We start from the raw sequence: 18,699 nt of genomic DNA on the forward strand, positions 1-18,699 counted from the left end.
CTGAGTGGTTAGAATGCCAGGAAACAGTGTGGATTTCAAAAACGCAAAGTCTCTTGTACCATGCCCATACAAATTAGGGCTGCCATACGTTTTAGGCAAGTCACTCCGGGGGGGGGGGGATGATTGTCCTGGTTTATACTTTTTGAAATATGGTAACCCAAATACAAATTTATGGCCATTAACTGGATCATTTAACCTACAATAACAATAATCCACCTGCTTACATACTCATAATCCCTAACATGGGTTACAATCTCCATAAACAGAGGGTCCTCCATTCTATTACACTGACGATAATTATTGCTGGGTGATTGAAAGCATAATCTGATTAATTTTACTTACCAGTAGTCCCACTGTGTTTGGGCGGGGGGCATACCCCCAGGTAAGTGTGTGCAGGATTGCAGCCTCCACGCATTATTATTTATTTAATTTATCAATCACCTCTCTCTCTCTCTCTCTCTCTCTCTCTCTCTCTCTCTCATCAAAAAGTAACTCAAAGCTACACACAACAGAAAAGTAACACATACATTAAAACCAGCATAAAACTAAAACACAATGAAATCTAAAACTCATTCGTATTTTAAAAATTAATTCCAGCCACTGAAGGAGGCCACAGATGATTAAAAGCAAACAGCCTGGAGAAAAATAAATCTCCCCCTCCCCCCATCGTGCCTAAAGATGAGTAGCAACGGCACCAGGCATGCCTCCCTGGGAGAGTGTTCCGTAAGTGGGGAGCCACCACCGAGAAGGCCTGCACTTGTGTTGATGTTCTCCATACCTCCCTCAGAGGGGGAACATGGAGAAGGGTCTCAGATGATAAGCACAGGGGTCAGGTTGGTTCATGCGGGGAGAAACGGTCTTTAAATTAGTATCAGATACAGTTTTAGCTCATTTTACTGCCTGAGGCAAAGGACAAGATAGCACCCCCCTCTCCCCACATTTCCATGTGCAAGAAGCCAATGCTAGACTAACAGGTAAATCATATTTCAACACTGACAATGGGCAATTGTGTTCTCCTGTGGGCAGCAGGCTAGCTTAAATGGGCCCTGCACATCTTTTGTCCAACGATTTGCTGCTGCTCCTTATCCTCCTCACCTGGACAGGTTGACCACAGCCAGAGCCACGCTACACATTGTAGGCACATGGCTTCCCCCAAAGAATCCTGAGCAGTGTCGCTTACACATCCACACAGTGACAATTCCCAGCACCCTTAACCAACTACAGTGCCTAGGATTCTCCTGTGGTATGAACCTTTAGACCAGAGGTAGGTAACCTAAGGCCAGGGGGCCGGATGCGGCCCAATCGCCTCCTCAAGCCGGCCAGCGGACGGTCCAGGAATCAGTGTGTTTTTACATGAGTAGAATGTGTCCTTTTATTTAAAATGCATCTCTGGGCTATTTGTGTGGCCTACCTGGTGTTTTGACATGAGTAGAATGTGTCATTTTATTTAAAATGCATCTCTGGGCTATTTGTGGGGCATAGGAATTCGTTCATTCCCCCCCAAAAAAATTTTTAGTCCAGCCCACCACATGGTCTGAGGGGCGGTGGACCGCCCCACAGCTTAAAAAGGTTGCTGACCCCTGCTTTAGACTGAAGCAAAGGGGGGTGGGGTGGGGGGTGGGAAGTGGAACAGCCAGGATTCTTAGTTAAATATGTCAGCTAGTTAAATCCACACATACGCACGCGCCATGGTAATAGTCTCCCAAAATTGACAGCCAGTATCTCAATGTTCCCCCAGCTCTAACAGACAGTGGAGATGGCAAAGCCTCATTCAGCATGTAAAAGGGAAAGGGAAAGGGACCCCTGACCATTAGGTCCAGTCGTGACCGACTCTGAGGTTGCGCGCTCATCTCGCATTATTGGCCGAAGGAGCCGGCGTATAGTTTCCAGGTCATGTGGCCAGCATGACAAAGCCACTTCTGGCGAACCAGAGCAACACACGGAAACGCCGTTTACCTTCCCGCTGTAGCGGTTCCTATTTATCTACTTGCATTTTGACGTGCTTTCGAACTGCTAGGTTGGCAGGAGCTGGGACCGAGCAACGGGAGCTCACCCCGCCACAGGGATTCGAACCGCTGACCTTCTGATCAGCAAGCCCTAGGCTCAGTGGTTTAACCCACAGAGCCACCTGGGTCCCCTCATTCAGCATGTAGGGATATATATATATATATATATATATATATATATATATATATAATCTGTACTTCTCTTTGTAGTCATTAGAATACTGATGATGTCGCTTTTTTATTTTAAGGTTCAGCATTTGGCTTTAATTAAAAATGCACAAAAGGAATAAACTAGCCAAGCAGGAGGTTATGATGACAAGAGCAACTGGGAACACGAGGAGGGGGGCGGGAAACAAGGTGCTAGAAAAGCGAGCTGCAAACATCTCCTCTCTGCCACATACACAAATGCACACATATTATAACCCATGGTAAGTTTTTAATTGGGCACTAGAAAGCTGCCTTGTACTGAGTAAGGCCATTGGTCCATCTAGGTCAGTATTGTCCACACTGACTGGCAGCAGCTGTCCAGGGTTTCAGGCAGGTGTCTCTCCTAACCCTCCCTAGAGATGCCAAGGATTGAAAGTGGGGTGCTAATCAGGATAGCCAGAAGCATAAGAGGGCAGAGCTCCCCGACCTTTTAAAGGGGGATTTCGGCAGGTGTGGAGTCTGGTTACTCCGGGTCCAAATATAAATGAGAAATAATAGGAAGGGGGGGGCATGGGGGAGGAGCCTGAGAAATGTAGGACTCTGGCTGTTTGTGACAGAAAGGGGTTAAGGGGCAAGAATTAGGATTCAGCAGTCCTGAGTTATGAGCAATCAGGAAGAAAGGAATTCTGGGTCAGGAATGGTGGTCACAAATTTTGTTCCTCATGCCCACCCCTCCACGCAAAAATAAAAACAGGGCATGTCTAGTTCCACATAATAGTTTTTGTAGACCTTGTTCATGCATGCAGGGTTTTTCCCAGCATCCATGCGACACTGTCCTCACCAAACTGCTATTCTGCATTATTTCCCCATTGCATCCAGTTTTACTATATCTGCAGAAATTCTGATACGCAAACAAAAAAAGGTAGAAATGGAAAATCCAGAATTAAGGGGGGTGGGACCTGGAGGAAGAAGATGTCATGTGGAAGCTGTAGAAGATTTCGTGCCATTAGAAACACATAGACATGCTGTGTACACATTACTGCCTTAAAGGTAATGTTCTTTTTCTCAGTTTGAACCAAAGCTGGTTTGGTGGGAAGATGCGTTAAAAATCAAAATGCTGTGTTTCACAAGAAAGAACCTTATGGATACAGGATATGGATTGTGGCTGGAGCCATGTGTATACCATTTCTCAAACCAGCAGTGAGATTTCACTGGATGCAGAGCAAACAGGAGCAAACAGGAGTGTGTGCATATCATGCTCTCACCTGGCTTGAGAGCAGTACATGTGAAAAGGATCTAGGAGTCTTGGTAGACCACAAACTTGACATGAGTCAGCAGTGTGATGCAGCAGCTAAAAAAGCCAATGCAATTATGGGCTGCATCAATAGGAGTATAGCATCTAGATCTAGGGAAGTAATAGTACCACTGTATTCTGCTCTGGTCAGACCTCACCTGGAGTACTGTGTCCAGTTCTGGGCACCACAGTTCAAGAAGGATACTGACAAGCTGGAACGTGTCCAGAAGAGGGCAACCAAAATGGTCAAAGGCCTGGAAACGATGCCTTATGAGAAACGGCTTAGGGAGCTGGGTATGCTTAGCCTGGAGAAGAGAAGGTTAAGGGGTGATATGATAGCCATGTTCAAATATATGAAAGGATGTCATATGGAGGAGGGAGAAAGATTGTTTTCTGCTGCTCCAGAGAAGCGGACACGGAGCAATGGATTCAAACTTCAAGGAAGAAGATTCCACCTAAACATTAGGAAGAACTTCCTGACAGTAAGAACTGTTTGGCAGTGGAATTTGCTACCAAGGAGTGTGGTGGAGTCTCCTTCTTTGGAGGTCTTTAAGCAGAGGCTTGACAGGCATATGTCAAGAATGCTTTGATGGTGTTTCCTGCTCGGCAGGGGGTTGGACTGGATGGCCCTTGTGATCTCTTCCAACTTTACGATTCTATGATTCTATGTGCAACTTTCCCCATCCCTGCATATCCTTGTGGGGGAATGCTCTACCTGTTGAATTTCTGCAAGGCAGGAAAGTGTGTGTTAAAAGCAGAGAATTTCTGCCATAAAGGAAAGACAGCAATCTTACAAGAGGAGTGTGAATGGGGGGGGGGGGCATAAAGGTGGCTGGCATTCAGGAGATCACCCTTTTATTCCATATTAAGGAGGCAGTCCTATTTGCATTTCACCTGGGAGTAAGTGCCACTGAACTCAATAGGACTTACTTCTGAATAGGAACAGATAGGATTGCACTGTAATCCAAATTACCACTTGCTTGAGCAATTCCCGTTGCTCGGTCCCAGCTCCTGCCAACCTAGCAGTTCGAAAGCACGTCAAAGTGCAAGTACTGTACATAAATAGGTACAGCTACAGCGGGAAGGTAAACGGTGTTTCCGTGCGCTGCTCTGGTTCACTAGAAGCAGCTTTGTCATGCTGGCCACATGACCTGGAAGCTGTACGCCAGCTCCCTCGGCCAATAACGCGAGATGAGCGCCGCAACCCCAGAGTCGGTCACGACTGGACCTAATGGTCAGGGGTCCCTTTACCTTTACACTTACACACACACACACACACAATGTATATTGTGCTCTTACAAGTTGGAAGCTTATGAGGGCTTGGCCCTAAAAGGGAACCTAAAAATATCTTAAATAAATAATAGAACAGTGACTCATGCAGAGGCACAAAAGGTGGGCTCTTCCTTCTAAGATAAATCTTCTTCTTGGGGTAAATGATACATAATCACAGCGGACATGTGTTTTAAAACTGGATTCCTATAGGGAAGGGTAGAGATGTAGGACCAACATAAAGCATAGTATGCGAGGGAGGGGAGGGCTGAATCCTCCCCACACCCATGTCTCCCCCAGGCACAAAAACAGCACTATTTCCCAAGCAACTTTTTCTCCAATGGAGTTCTAGGAACTGTAAATAGATGGAAAAGTTTGCTGAAGGAGACTTGGGAAGATTCATACCCCTTTCCCTCTCTTCAGTTTTCTATCTCCACCCCCCTTTATAGGAATTCACCCCTCCCACATTCTAACATATGAGTACAACAGGGGAGTGTGTCTCCCATTTATCACAAAAAAAACGCAAAGAGGAAAAACAAACTTATTTTTAAATACACACACACACACCTCCCTACCCGACTATGGATAAGAAATGTGAGCTGAAATATGTTTCGTAGCAATTATTCTACAAGGAGAGACCCTGAAGATATATATGCCTGAGGGGCGTTCTCTTCCCAGGCCTGAGTGGGGGAATACAACCAGAGAAATCGACCCAGCTATTTTAAGAAAAAAAGGGGTGTAGAAAGAAAAACAGCTCATATCTCTAGGTCTGACAAATGTTCGGAAAAGGAAAGCTGGTGGGGTGATGAAGACCCTGAAACATTTGATCCCACCTCTTTTTTGGGGGGGAGACTAATGGGTGCAGTGAAAGGGTTTGATTTCTCTGTTTCTGACTGGTGTTTTTCTTTATTTCTCCCCCCCCCCCCCCACTACGGACCTATGTCTTTGAGTTTTCAGATCCCTTGGTGTTCCAGAGATGGATCAAAGCCACTCTACATCTTTGCAGCTTTTAAAATGTGAGGACAAAGACGGAGCAGGAGGTGGCCATGGAGGATGCTGAGATATAACCCAGAATTGTAGGCTTTGAATTCTGGGCAAAGAATAGATTCTGCCCCACAGTTCAGGTTGCCAGCCTTTTCCCTCTCCCTGTCAGAGCATCTCTGCCTTTCACAGCTGCCTCATGGCAAGCGGACATTTGACAGGTGATGCTTTTCTCTCAGTGGAGGACCAGTGAGGGGGGAGCCTAGAGGTCCCTTAATGGGGATCACAACAAACAAGGCTGACAAGCTGAAGATGGCTCCTGTCCTAGTTCCTTATCTGCAGTTCCTAGTTCCCTATTTTTTTAAATTAAAAAAAAACAGGTTCAGAACAGTACAGGAAAGTGGGAAGGGGGTTAAACACAGTTGTACACCAAAATAGGATTTGGACCACCCCAAGCCATATATCCCTATAATGGGGACATTGTCACACGTGTGTGTGTGTGTGAGTGTGTGTGTGTGTGTGTGTGTGTGTAAAATCTACTGACTGGTGCAAGAGTCCACACCCTTTCAAATGGGTTGTATGTATCATCCCTCATGCTAAAACCACAACTATAAAGGACTCCAGGATCAAGAAGTACCTCATGAAGATTTACCAAGGGTTATTTGGGAGTGCAGTGCCCCAACCCTTTATTATAATTGTTATTTTAATGTGAGGGTTGAAGAAAACCCACTTATAAAATTGGACAGCTACTTACAGCAGCACATATGAGTCAGTTTCTCTGTTGTGTGGAAATCTGATCTAAGGTAGTCCGTTGATTATCTGAAGGGGCAGACATATTTGAAACTTCATCCAAGATTCACCCTTGCTCCTTTAAGTCAAGTAGGGAGCCGGGGCCTGCAAGTAAACAATCAGGAACGACCCTGGGAGCTCATCCACACTTCCACTTGTCCTGTGCCTAGAAAGCACGGGTCCAAGCAGTTTTTCCCCTTGCCTCATTCCTTTCCGAGGCAAAACCCACTCTTTAATGATATATCAGAAGAAATGGTGACCCGAGGAAAACTCGAACTGCTGTTTGTTCTGATTGAGCGCCAAAGAGCAGTTTTCCCTGGGGGAAACTAATGGGACAAGAGGAAGTATGGATAAGCCTTTAGTCTCGTGCTTGTTATACCCCATAACCAGCTCAATAACTCCACTTGTTAGGGGGTGCTTAGCAAAAGAGCATAAGCTTGTTTGGATTAGGCCACCAGATGCCTCAGAGAAGCCTACAAGCAGCATTTCTCCCCATCTTCCGCCTTGCTGAGTTCCATAAGGGTTAACACTGAGACTAAGGGCATAAGAAGTCCTCGCTGGATCAAGCCAATGACCCATCTAACCCATCATCCTGTTCTCAAAGTGGGCTAACTAGATGTCTATGGGAATCCTGCAAGCAGGACCTAAGAACTAGAGCACTCTTCCCTCCTGAAATTTCCAACAACTGGTGTTCAGAAGCATACTACCTCTGACAGAGGAGCTAGAGAAGAGACATTAGAATTAGTAGACACTGAGGAACAGGGAAAGACTGGGTTTATATAGATATGTTTCTATGATTGCTGGATTATTCTTTGCAGAACATGTGTTTTAATCATTCCAAAACTGCACACAGTTCAATGCTTGCTCCACGTAGACACTTCTGATTTTGCTGGGGCGTGCATAATCTTGGAAAGTGATGCCAAAATAAGCAGGCACTGTGTGGTGTGTGGTTCACACCGGCCCCCTGCTCCTCTGCTCTGCATTTAACAGCAGCTTGCTCTGAAAACATTAGGAGGTAAAAACTTTGCCACCAGGCCTTGAAAAGTTTTACTGAATTTGCTGATGTTTGCAGATCAAAGTGTTGTTAATGGTACAGGAGGAGGTCAGGGGTTTTTCCCCACTGATAAATCTGGAAACTGAAGGGAGTTGGGGAATAAAGTTCAAGAGAGAGTTCTGTCTGCATAGAACGGAGAACAGGTAAACATCTGCGGATGCCCACCATAGTAGGTGAATGTCAGCAGAATCTGTAACCATAAACTATAAGCCTTGTTGATTTAAAAGGAACTTGGTGCCGCCTAAATACATACAGACCTAAGGAGAAACAAAAGTTTAATTGTCAACCTCTTTGAAGGTAAGCAAGGAGGGGCAAGGTGGCAGGTGGGTAGAGGAATGACCACATGGGTTGTCCAACCCATAGCCTGAGTAAAGGGGTTTCACAGTACAATTTGTGTATGGGTGTGGGTGCGCACACACACAGTACTTAAAATCCAACAAAGCACAAACTGTTAAACAGATATGTCAGCAATTCTTATTCTAATATCACAAACCAACCAATAGGCTGGCTGGCTTTGCTTCCTTGCTCCACGCCACTTATTTTATTACGTTGTGGCAATTAACACTCGTGTTTTTCAACACTTGGGTGCAGCTCTACTAAACATACAGGGTGAAAGGAAAAGGCATCTAGGTAGCAAAGGGCACGGACTGGAAATGGCATGAAGCATTCACAGCTCTAGCAACATCTAGCAATACTCCCCTAACCCACCCTTCGCTCTGTATGCTGCAGTTCAGTAGCACTAGAATCTAGGAGTTGCATTTTGATGCAGTACTCAATCTCTCCTGGCTCTGGAAAAAGGCCTTCTGTTTTTGCGATTGTGGTCTCAGTGGTAACCTGAAATTGAACTGCAGACCTTGTTTTAAGGACCAAACCATAGGTTATACAGGAAATCCATGATGTTTTTCCAGTTTAAATTTCTTGAATTTCATCTGGAGATGCTAGGGACTGCACTTGGGGCCTTCTACTTGCAAAGCATTAACATTAACACTCTTTCAAGAGCTATGTTTACAGCCTTAAGGACTAGAAACTTGGTTCATTTTACTTGAAAGCTAAGATTCTCAGGATGCTAACTTCTGCACACCATGTCAAAATGCACACATGGCCCCGTGCTTTAGTAGAATCTCAGAACTCACATGGTATGTTCATGGCTGTGGTTTTTCTTATGGACCACGCAAGCATGCTTATTAGAGAAATGACTGGTGTGGAGAACATAGCATTTGCAATTGTGCTTATGGAACCAGAAGATGGTAATCATTCCAACTTCACTGTTAGTTGTTCTTGGGGAGCTACTTAACCAAGGTGGGGGGACCTGTCTTGTGTCTCTGTCTTTAACTGAGGTTTAGGACACTTCCAGACTGTTAATGTTTTCATGTGGGATTCAACCACATACTGGCAAATTAAAGTAGCATAATCAAAGTTGACTTGGTACTCTTGCAACAAATCCACTGCCTCAAAACCCACACATTTTGTGGGTAACAATTGCATTGTGAAGCCTCCCCATATAAAAGATCAGAATGAATTATCCACGAATAGCTTGTGTTGTCTAACCTTTTTGCAAACAGTGTGCAAAAAAATAAGGATGAATGTTCAATAAACAGGCTGTCTGGAAGCGAGACCTTGTTCTACGAAAACCAGCAAGCAAAGCTTTTCATGACACAGAGCTAAACACCTAGTATCAATTGCCTGGTAACATCTGCAGACCAAACCGCACTTTAAAGCACGGGAGTAAGTGTTGGTTCAAAAAGGGGCTACCCTACTCCTCAGTCCTGTTTTGCAGGTAGTTATCTAGGTGAAGGTCCGTATAGTTAAAGCTATGGGTTTTCCCAGTAGTGATGTATGGAAGTGAGAGCTGGACCATAAAGAAGGCTGATGGCCGAAGAGTCTGACTAAACGACTAAACAACAACAATCCAGGTGAAGGTCACAGTCAAGAGCACCTTGCATGAGCTTTGGCCAACAAACCAGCTGAAATCCCTCCTTTCTGACTAGGAGATGCAGTACGCTCTCACGTACGCAACAGTAATCTCTCATTTTAACTGCTATGGCAATGCATTGGCACTGGGCTGCCCTTGAAAATGGCTCGGGAGCTTCAGGTTCTGTAGAACGCAGCAAGCCTGCTCACTAGCCAGCTTGAGTAGAAAGGAGTGTTTTTACTCTGGTGCATGACCCATCTGCACTGGCTTCTAGCTTGCTTCCTTGCCCAGTTCAAGGCAGTGGTCCTAGGTCCTGTTGCTCAAAGAATCATAGAATTGTAGAGTTGGAAGGGACCACAAGGACCATTAAGTCCAACCCCCTGCAATGCAGGAATCCTTTGTCTAACGTGGAGCTCAAACCCACAACCCTGAGATCAAGAGTCTCCTGCTCTACCAACTGAGCTATCCCTTATGAGCATCTTCTCCCTTATGCCACTCCACCTGCTCTGTAAGATCAGCAGGTGAAATATTTCAGCCTGTTTCAGAAGGACTGTATTTATGGTGATAACTTCCATTTAAGACCTTCTTCCCAAGAGATATTGGGCTGATTGGCCCCTTTCCCGAACGAGCATTTGACACTCTAGTGGAAAATGTTTGGCTTCTTCAGCCTTTGCCAGCATTCTGTTTTACAGCCCAAGCAAATGCACATTTACTCAAAGTAAGTTTCACTGAATACAGCGGAGTCTTACTTTCAACAAACTACAACTTTGCTTCTTGCCTTATGAGCTGGGAACTGGATTTGTTCCTCTGTTGTTTCTTCTCTGCCTTAAATTCTATCAGAGTTTAGGGTTGACAGTTTTCTTTTCTTCCCCCCCCCTGCTTTTACTGTGTTTAATGCGTTTTAAATAGATGCTCTGTATGTTTGTGTTATGTCACTTGGAGCACCCAATCTGGGCTAAAAATGTTGACTCACAAGATTTTATAAATAAATAAATAATGAAATAAATACGAGGGTAAGATCTGGGTGTCTATGTGGCAAGTCCCCAGCTGTCACATCCCCCAAATGGGGATGGAAATGTTTGTATGTCTTCGGAGTTAGTGGTTATTATAAAGACTTCTGTGCCCTCTGCTATGAGTCATTAACAGAGATGAGGGGTTTAGCATATTTTGTCTCCGCCTGACACTAACTCCCGAGGCTGCGGGGGTGCTGGTGCCGAAGCTCCAGGTTTTTCCACAAGCTGACACACAGCTGCCTTTCGGCTAACTTCAAACAGAATTTCATACCTCTTCCAACAGCCTTTTCTCCTCATCACATCCTTATCGGTCTTTGGGAAGGATCCTCTTATCCATACAGTGCCGTTACTGTATGTGGCAGTCACACAATCGTAACAGAACTCCCTGCCCTGTGGAGCTTAAAAATCTAGATAGTATGGAGGATAACAGAACAGAGCAAAGGAAATGGTTAACAGGGGAGAAATATTGTGCGGAGTACTGGACCTAGGAATGGAGAGACATAGGTTCAGATCCTTGCTCAGCTGTAAAACTTACTGAGTGAGCTTGAGCCACTCATCGCCAATCTGCCTAAACTGTTTCACACAGAATTGTTGAGTGGGACAAAAGGGGGAGCCATGTTTACACCCTTGAGCTGCCTGAAGGAAGATGTAGCTGCATAAAATACACACATAACGGGTGGCGCTGTGGGTTAAACCACAGAGCCTAGGGCTTGCCGATCAGAAGATTGGCGGTTCTGATCCCCACGATGGGCTGAGCTCCCGTTGCTCGGTGCCAGCTCCTGCCAACCTAGCAGTTTGAAAGCACGCCACAGTGCAAGTAGAGAAATAGGTACAGCTACAGTGGGAAGGCAAACGGCATTTCCGTGTGCTGCTCTGGTTCGCCAGAAACGGCTTTGTCATGCTGGCCACATGACCTGGAAGCTGTACGCCGGCTCCCTCGGCCAATAACGCGAGATGAGCACCGCAACCCCAGAGTCGGTCACAACTGGACCTAATGGTCAGGGGTCCCTTTACCTTTTAACCAGATGGTGTGGCCAATACTGTAACTTCATGAACTTTCTGCTGTCATTTGTAAACTCCAGGTTCTCCTTAAATGTGACAGACCCTGTCCCTCTAATAATGAACTCAGCTGGTGAGCGCCAACAGGACGCTACCTAAAACGGCGCTAGTAAGAAATAGCAAGGTAGCATCAGAACCTTTGGGTGAATGCTAACCTGCAAAAAGTACAAAGAATATACAGTATAGGGAAAACAACCTAATGGGCACCCCCACACCCTCAAAAAGAGCAGCCCAAAGCAGGACTTAGCATGCTCAGTGGCCACAGACTGTCCCTTGGGGGTGGAGAGCATGAAATAGGAATCTTAGAGGAAGTCATGGCTAACTGACAGACCCACTGAACCAGAGCACTTCAACATTTTGCTGCAGGTTCCCATTTGGGATCTTTGACATCATTTTGCTTTCCCCCTACCCATGATGTCTTTTTCAAAAGCAGGGGAGGAGTTTGCTGCCACACCATAGCGAGCTAAAGCAAGTACAAACCTTGGTTAGCCTAGAGAGAGCTAAATTGCAAGCACCCAAGTTCGGGGAACACACTAAGCCAAGCCATAGATTTTCTCAGCATGCCACAGCAGCAAAAGGATAAGGAAGAAACAAAGCGGCTGCAATCTCTATGGTTTGGGCTCAGTGTGATGTGTGAACTAGGCCAGTGTACATGTAGCACACGAGAATAGAAGAATACAGGGACTGCCTTGCTGGATTAGACCAGATTCATCTACACCAGAGATCCCGTGGCCTTCCAGATGTTGTTGGACTACTAATCCCAGCATTACTGACCCCTGGCTATGCTGGCTACAGCCATTGGGAACTGGAGTCCGACAACATCTGGAGGGCCACACGTTCCCCACCCCTGATCTACTCCAGTGTTTTCTCTTTCCAAAAGCTACCACAATGCTGCCTCTGAGAAGCTCAGAAACAGGGCACAGAGGTTATGCTTGTCCCCCCACACTTCATCTTCTGAGGTTTAGCTGTATTGTTTTTAAGGTATCTTATGCGTTTTGCACATGTGAATTTTGTTGTACACCACCATGGTATTTTATGAGGAGCCGTCTATAAATATTTTTACAAATCAAATAACTGCCTCTGCAGTGGAGGTTCTATTTAGTTCTCATGGCCAAGAATGGTTGGTAATCTCCTTCATGAATCGGTCCAAACCCTTTTTCTTGGTCTTCTTCGGGTAGTAAATTTTGTAACCCATATGCTGTGTAAATACTGAGTATGTTGTTTGTAGTGGCAGAATCTAGTTCTAATGAGCCATTCCTGTGGGGAGAGGAATAGGGGGGGTAGGGGTCTGACTTACTATACAGGCACAGGATTCCCTACATGCCAAGGGGGGAAGTGTCCTGCTGTGTTAACGCCTGACTTCTATGTCATTTTCCCTGTTTCTTTAAGCACGCGCTGTTTGTTGAGAATTCATTTGTTTGCACAGAGGTGATACAACTTCCCATTACTCAATTATCATTCCACCCCATTTCATCTCCCCATCACTTTCCTTACTACAAAAAGTTTGAATTGTTTTGAAGTGGGTTTGTTGCAGAAGAGCTCTTTGATCTACTTTTAGTTGTGCAATCGTAATTTTGCCAGTACTGTATGCCGCTGAATCCCTCCTGCAAAACAGTGACAGTCTGGTGGGGACCCTGATTTCTTCTTTTGTCCTTCTGCCCTGTTCCCTCCACGCCCATTGATTTTGTGCAACATTCTGCCCAAGAAACAGTTCTAGAGAACTCAAAAGCTTGCAACAACTCTGTGACAGTTTGGTTGGGCCTAACAAAGTTAATACCCTATGGTGGATATTGGAGGGGTTTTTTTTGTTTTTCTTATGGACCAACACATTTGCTCTTTTATCTGATTTTTTTTGTTTGTTTCTGTTCATATAGAGCAGGCAGCCCCAAACTTCGTCCCTCCAGATGTTTTGGACTACAATCCCCATCATCCCTGACCACTGGTCCTGTTAGCTAGGGGTCATGGGAGTTGTAGGCCAAAACATCTGGAGGGCCGCAGTCTGGGGATGCCTGATATAGAGCTGTCAAAGTTTTGCAGCAGCTTACAAAGAACAAGAAGACAGGTCCCTACTGCAAGGAGCTTACCATCTAAAATTTGACATGAGGCACCTGTTATGCTTCTTCTTTTGCTTGTTGTTTTTAAAAAAATCAATAAAATCCACAGCTCTTAAAAAAATGACCTGGGGGAGGCAAAACAGAGGGGGAGAGATGGAGGCTAAGAATTTTCATGTGCTTTATTTTCAGCAGGGGTCAAGGACTAAGGCAGGGGTGTGGAAGCTGTTGCCCTCCTGATGTTGTTGGACTCCAGCTCCCATTAGCCCTGGCCAGCATAGACAATGACTAGGACTCATGGGAGTTGTAGTTCAACATCACATTCAAGGGCACAGTGCTAGATGAAACCACCACAGAGAAGTGCGGAAAGGCATACAACCGTAACTGCAATAAGAAGCTTACAATGAGGTGGGCAAAATATCGTTGCAATATGTACATTTCAGCAAGTCTTGCAAAGAAGCATAGGGCGCAACAATGATTATTATTGCATTGAAGAATGCTCCAAGCAGTTGACAACAGACGGGCTTCTGGATAAGGTCCTGCTTCGAAGACCTTCCTCAGATGACAACACGAGGCCCCGGCTGCAGTTTTCACAACCAGAATGTTTATCTCTCAAAAGAAGCTGCTTGATTCCAAGAGGATAACACCACTGCCAGGGGTGCAAAGTTATAGGCAGCTGCATTACAGAGCCTTCTTCAATGCAATAATAATTGTTGTTGAGCCATATGGTTCTTTGTAAGCTTTGCTGAAATGTATATGCTGCAGTTGTGTTGGTATTTTGTCTACTTCAATATAAAATTACTATTATATTATTATTATTATTATTATTATTATTATTATTATTATTATATCATTGCTATAGCTGTGTGCCTTTTGGTACTATTCTGTGGTAGTTGTAGTTCAACAACATCTGAAGGGCCACAGCTTCCGCATCCCTGGACTAAGGGGTTACAGAAAAGGTTGAGGGGAAGGGTTGAGATGGAATTTGAAGGAAGTGAGAGAAGCAGCATCAGGCAGGGGTTCTGCAAGGCCTAAATACAGTATTTCCAATAGCAGGGTTTCCCAAACTTGGGTTTGCAGCTGTTTTTGGACTACAACTCCCATCATCCCTAGCTAACAAGAGCAGTGATCAGGGATGATGGGGACTGTAGTTCAAAAACAGCTGCAGACCCAAGTTTGGGAAACTGGTCTATGGTCTGATTGGCAGGGTTCCAGGTGGTCTTTGCCAGCCCTACCTGGGGATGGCAGGGGCTGAGGCTGAGATCCATTCCTTGCAGAGCATGTCCTCTGCCATCGAGCCATGTCCCATACTGAGTGCAGTGTGGGAGAAAGGCTGGAGTCATTTGTGGGAACAGGAGACATTTGGATGACTGAGGTCACACCCACAGCATCCATTTAAAGCACTCTTATATAGGGTTGCCAGACTCAATAGAGGACAGGACTTCTGTGCCTTTAATTGCCCTGCTCTCTTTTGAGTCTGGAAACCTTAAAGAGAAACCACCACACCCTTTGTTTAATTTCCAAGCAACGGGTCTGCTGGTTTCTCTTTAAGGTTTCCAGACTCAAAAGAGAGCAGGGCAATTAAAGGCACAGAAGTCCTGTCCTCTATTGAGTCTGGCAACCCTACTCTTATAGCTTTAACAGTCCCAGGGAAGCCTAGAAGCTGTAGGTTTTTTTTAAGGATGCAGGCCTCACAGAGCTGCAGTTCCCAGCACACACTCTCTTTTGGGTGGGTCGGGAAGCCGTGACTGTTAAAAAGCACTATAAAAGTCCTTTGAATGGATGGTGTGGCTTCAGCTTGACGGTGGTGAAGCTGCTGAAGGAGCAATAGTCTTGGGGAGGAGATCTGTATTGGGATCTGAGTGCAGAGTGATAAAGGGGGCAGCTTAACCATGAGAAAGATCTCATCACCATGATATATTTAACACAAAACACTTTCTTTCCATCCTCCTGTTTTTCTCCTTTCAGCTGCAGAGGAATATGGCTTACTCTCCTTGTCTATTCATAGCAATCCAACCTTTCTGCATACTTGAAAAACAGTTGTTACCTGAGCCTTACAACCGTTGCTTTGCCTCCCACCTGTTGATTATATTTTTACGGATCCTTCATGTTCTCTGCCCATAATAAGCAGAAAATGTATTATGTGCTGTTTGGTGTGTGCGCGTGGTTTTGTTTGTGTGTGTGAGAGAGAGAGAGACCACAGAACCATGTGTCAGAAGAAATTTCCATCACTTCTGCAGCCTTCAGGAATACGTCTGAGAGATAGATAGATGATAGATAGATGATAGATAGATAGATAGATAGATAGAGATAGAGATAGAGATAGAGATAGATAGATAGATAGATAGATAGATAGATAGATAGATAGATAGATGATAGATAGATAGATAGATAGATAGATAGATAGATAGATAGATAGATAGATAATAGATAGATTTGAGAAAAGGCGCTTCTGGGGGCAGCAAAGAGGAACCCCATATAAGAAAGGTTGTGGAGGGGGAATCATATATAATTGTGGCACATTGCTATCTAGAAATATAGGACATCACATTGTTATTTTGTCTTGCTACACCCGCTCTGAAAGCTGAAATTGCCATTTGGAATATAAAGGACTGTATTAGGCAGCAGGGACCTATATCCCATACTTAATAACATATGTACCTTTTAAAGATGACAAGAAGCCCATGAGAGTTCTGTGATTTCAGCAAGTCCCCTGATGTCCTACTATATAAAACTTAAATGTTCTTCCCTACTAAATGGGTTTAATGGAGGGATAGTCCACCATTTGAGAATTCACAAACACAGCAACCCTACCACAAATTGTGCACCTGTCAGAACTACAGGCTGTAGGAAAGCAATCCCAAAATGAGGACGACCACTAACAAAACACACTGAAACCAAAGGCATGGCCAGGGATATCTCTGACCAGCAATATCTCTTCAGAATACCTGAGTGTTCCTGGGCAATTGTTTTATAAACTCAGAACCTATTTCCAAACTTCCAAAATATGGGTCAGGTTTATGGATCCTGTAGATGATGACTATATAAACAGTTATTTCTAGTGTGGGTTTTGACATCCAAAGGATCGCATCCTTTAAAAAAATATATCCAAGTTTCTAGTCCTGGTTATTATGCGTTGAAACATCTCCTTGCCCTTCCCTCACTTCTATTCATCTCCATCATCATCATCTTTACCACAAATAAATCCTACTTATTTCCACAGCTGAATCACAGAAAGTAAGATGAATTATGCAAAACTAGACACATTACGCAAATACACTTAATTTGCATAATATATTTTGATACACTCAATTCGACCAACACATTCTGATTGCAGAATTAGATTTCCGGAAGCAGAAATGTGGGCAAAAGAGAGAAGTACAGAATACACACAGATAGTCATGGAGGCTCTCGGCTGAAACTAAAGGTTCTGCAGGGTCAAACTGAATTATAAAGGGCCATGGGTTATGGGAGAGATGGAGGGACAGAGGATATGGCAAGATGTAGAGATATATTGGAAAGAACTGACTAGATCGATTGTGCCAAAGACTTGGTATTACATGCAAATTACAATAAATATAAATAAGAGGCTGCATGAATGGAAGTATGGATTTATAGATTGAGGAATATAGGACTCAAGAAACAAAACTAGGGTGGTAAAAGGTGATCAGACCATGTAGATCTATGGGGCTTCAGAGACACATAGAGGAGTAATGGGAAGGCGAGAGAGAGAGAAAATCACTTTGCATGTATGAAATCCTCCGTTTGAACCTTGGCATCATCTTGGGTGGCAGAGTAAAAGTAGATACCTTAGTTAGAAAAACTTGAAATAAAAGCCATTAATGGTAGGGGAGGACAGGACCATCGGTCAACTCAACTTCAGGACCAAGATTGCCCAAATTCTTCAGCAAGGAATTGTATGACCTATCCAAATTTTACATAAATCAGCATCACTTTTTTGTTACAGAGATGAGCAAGGACTTACACAGGACACTGAAGCCTTACCCCCTAACCACTAGAATTCCTACTTAGTCACCTCTTAGTTTTAGAGATTTCACCAAGCATGGCCCAAGACTAATCTGCACAACCACAATGAGGACTAGAAAGGTACCTAAAAATAATAATAACAGAACAATCAGGTTATCAGGGTGCTAAATTCTGTGCCTGCTAATGTTTCTGCATCTAGACAGAACTGCAGAACACAGGCAGCCCTGAATAAGGTAGCCCTTTATGGAGAAGAGTGATAGGACCACAGAGTTATGGGATGTGGGGCGCAGGGTTGCACAAGCAGCAGTAAAAGGGTGGCAAGATCAAACACAAGGGTTACAGGGGGTCAATGCAAATAGGGTCACATTACAGGGTCAGGTTCTCTCACCAGATAAAGTCTGTGCAATGGCTGCAGAAGGTGGGTTGCTTGAAGAAGCGAGCAGTGAACTTGTGGCTCTTCACCTCGTGGATGACCTTCTGGCGTAGCGCCCCCTTGCGGCAGAAAAGCGGCTTAGTCAAGCATTCAGTCTCCGTTGGGGAGCTCAGCAGCGCCATGGTGCCACCTGGGGGAAGCCCCAGCAACTTAACCCACAAAAAAAACCCCGCAAGGGTCTTCAAGAGGGAGGGGTAGGAAAGAACCAGAGGGAAGAGGCAATTAAAAGCAGGCAAGAAAGATACGGGAGCTGGAGGCAGCAGAAAGATGGATGAGGAAGAGGAAACCAGTGGATCATGCAATGAATGAGAGAAGAGGTGGAAAGTGGAGGACGGAAAAGGACTGGAGGGATGTAGAAGGATGGATGGGGAGAAAAGGGAATGGGGAGGGATGGGAGATGAAGGAGGGATGGGCAACGAAGAAGTGAATGGAGTAAAAAAAAGAGAGAGAGAGAAAGAAAGAGAGAACAGAAAGAGAAGATAGTGATAGGGAGAATGGCAAAACTGCTGATGGAAAAAAAGAGGAGAGGCAGAGGTGAAAGCTCCCAGTAACAGCCCCACAGGATGAGAGACAGAGAGAGATGGAGAGAGAGAGAGAAACAAACAGGTTGTGGATTTGGGCTGTGTCTGTTTCTCGCCCAGGAATAGGAGATTTGGACGGGGGAGGCTGAGGCTGAGCAAGGGGGGAGGAGGGGGAGGAGTCAG

At 44.8% G+C, this 18,699-nt stretch overlaps 1 protein-coding gene across 1 annotated transcript in view; it reads right to left on the reverse strand.

Annotated features, from left to right (window-relative positions):
- The window catches only part of PRKCG (protein kinase C gamma), a 60,354-nt gene extending 41,768 nt beyond the window's left edge, over positions 1-18,586 (reverse strand). Inside the window, exon 1 of the mRNA XM_035135804.2 lies at positions 17,951-18,586. Coding sequence (XP_034991695.1) covers positions 17,951-18,117 — 167 coding nt within the window. The 5' untranslated portion in view covers positions 18,118-18,586. The remainder of the gene's footprint in view (positions 1-17,950) is intronic.
- Between the last annotated feature and the right edge of the window lie 113 nt (positions 18,587-18,699).

The sequence above is a fragment of the Zootoca vivipara genome, chromosome 13, assembly GCF_963506605.1.
Source record: "Zootoca vivipara chromosome 13, rZooViv1.1, whole genome shotgun sequence".
Classification (NCBI taxonomy): domain Eukaryota; kingdom Metazoa; phylum Chordata; class Lepidosauria; order Squamata; family Lacertidae; genus Zootoca; species Zootoca vivipara.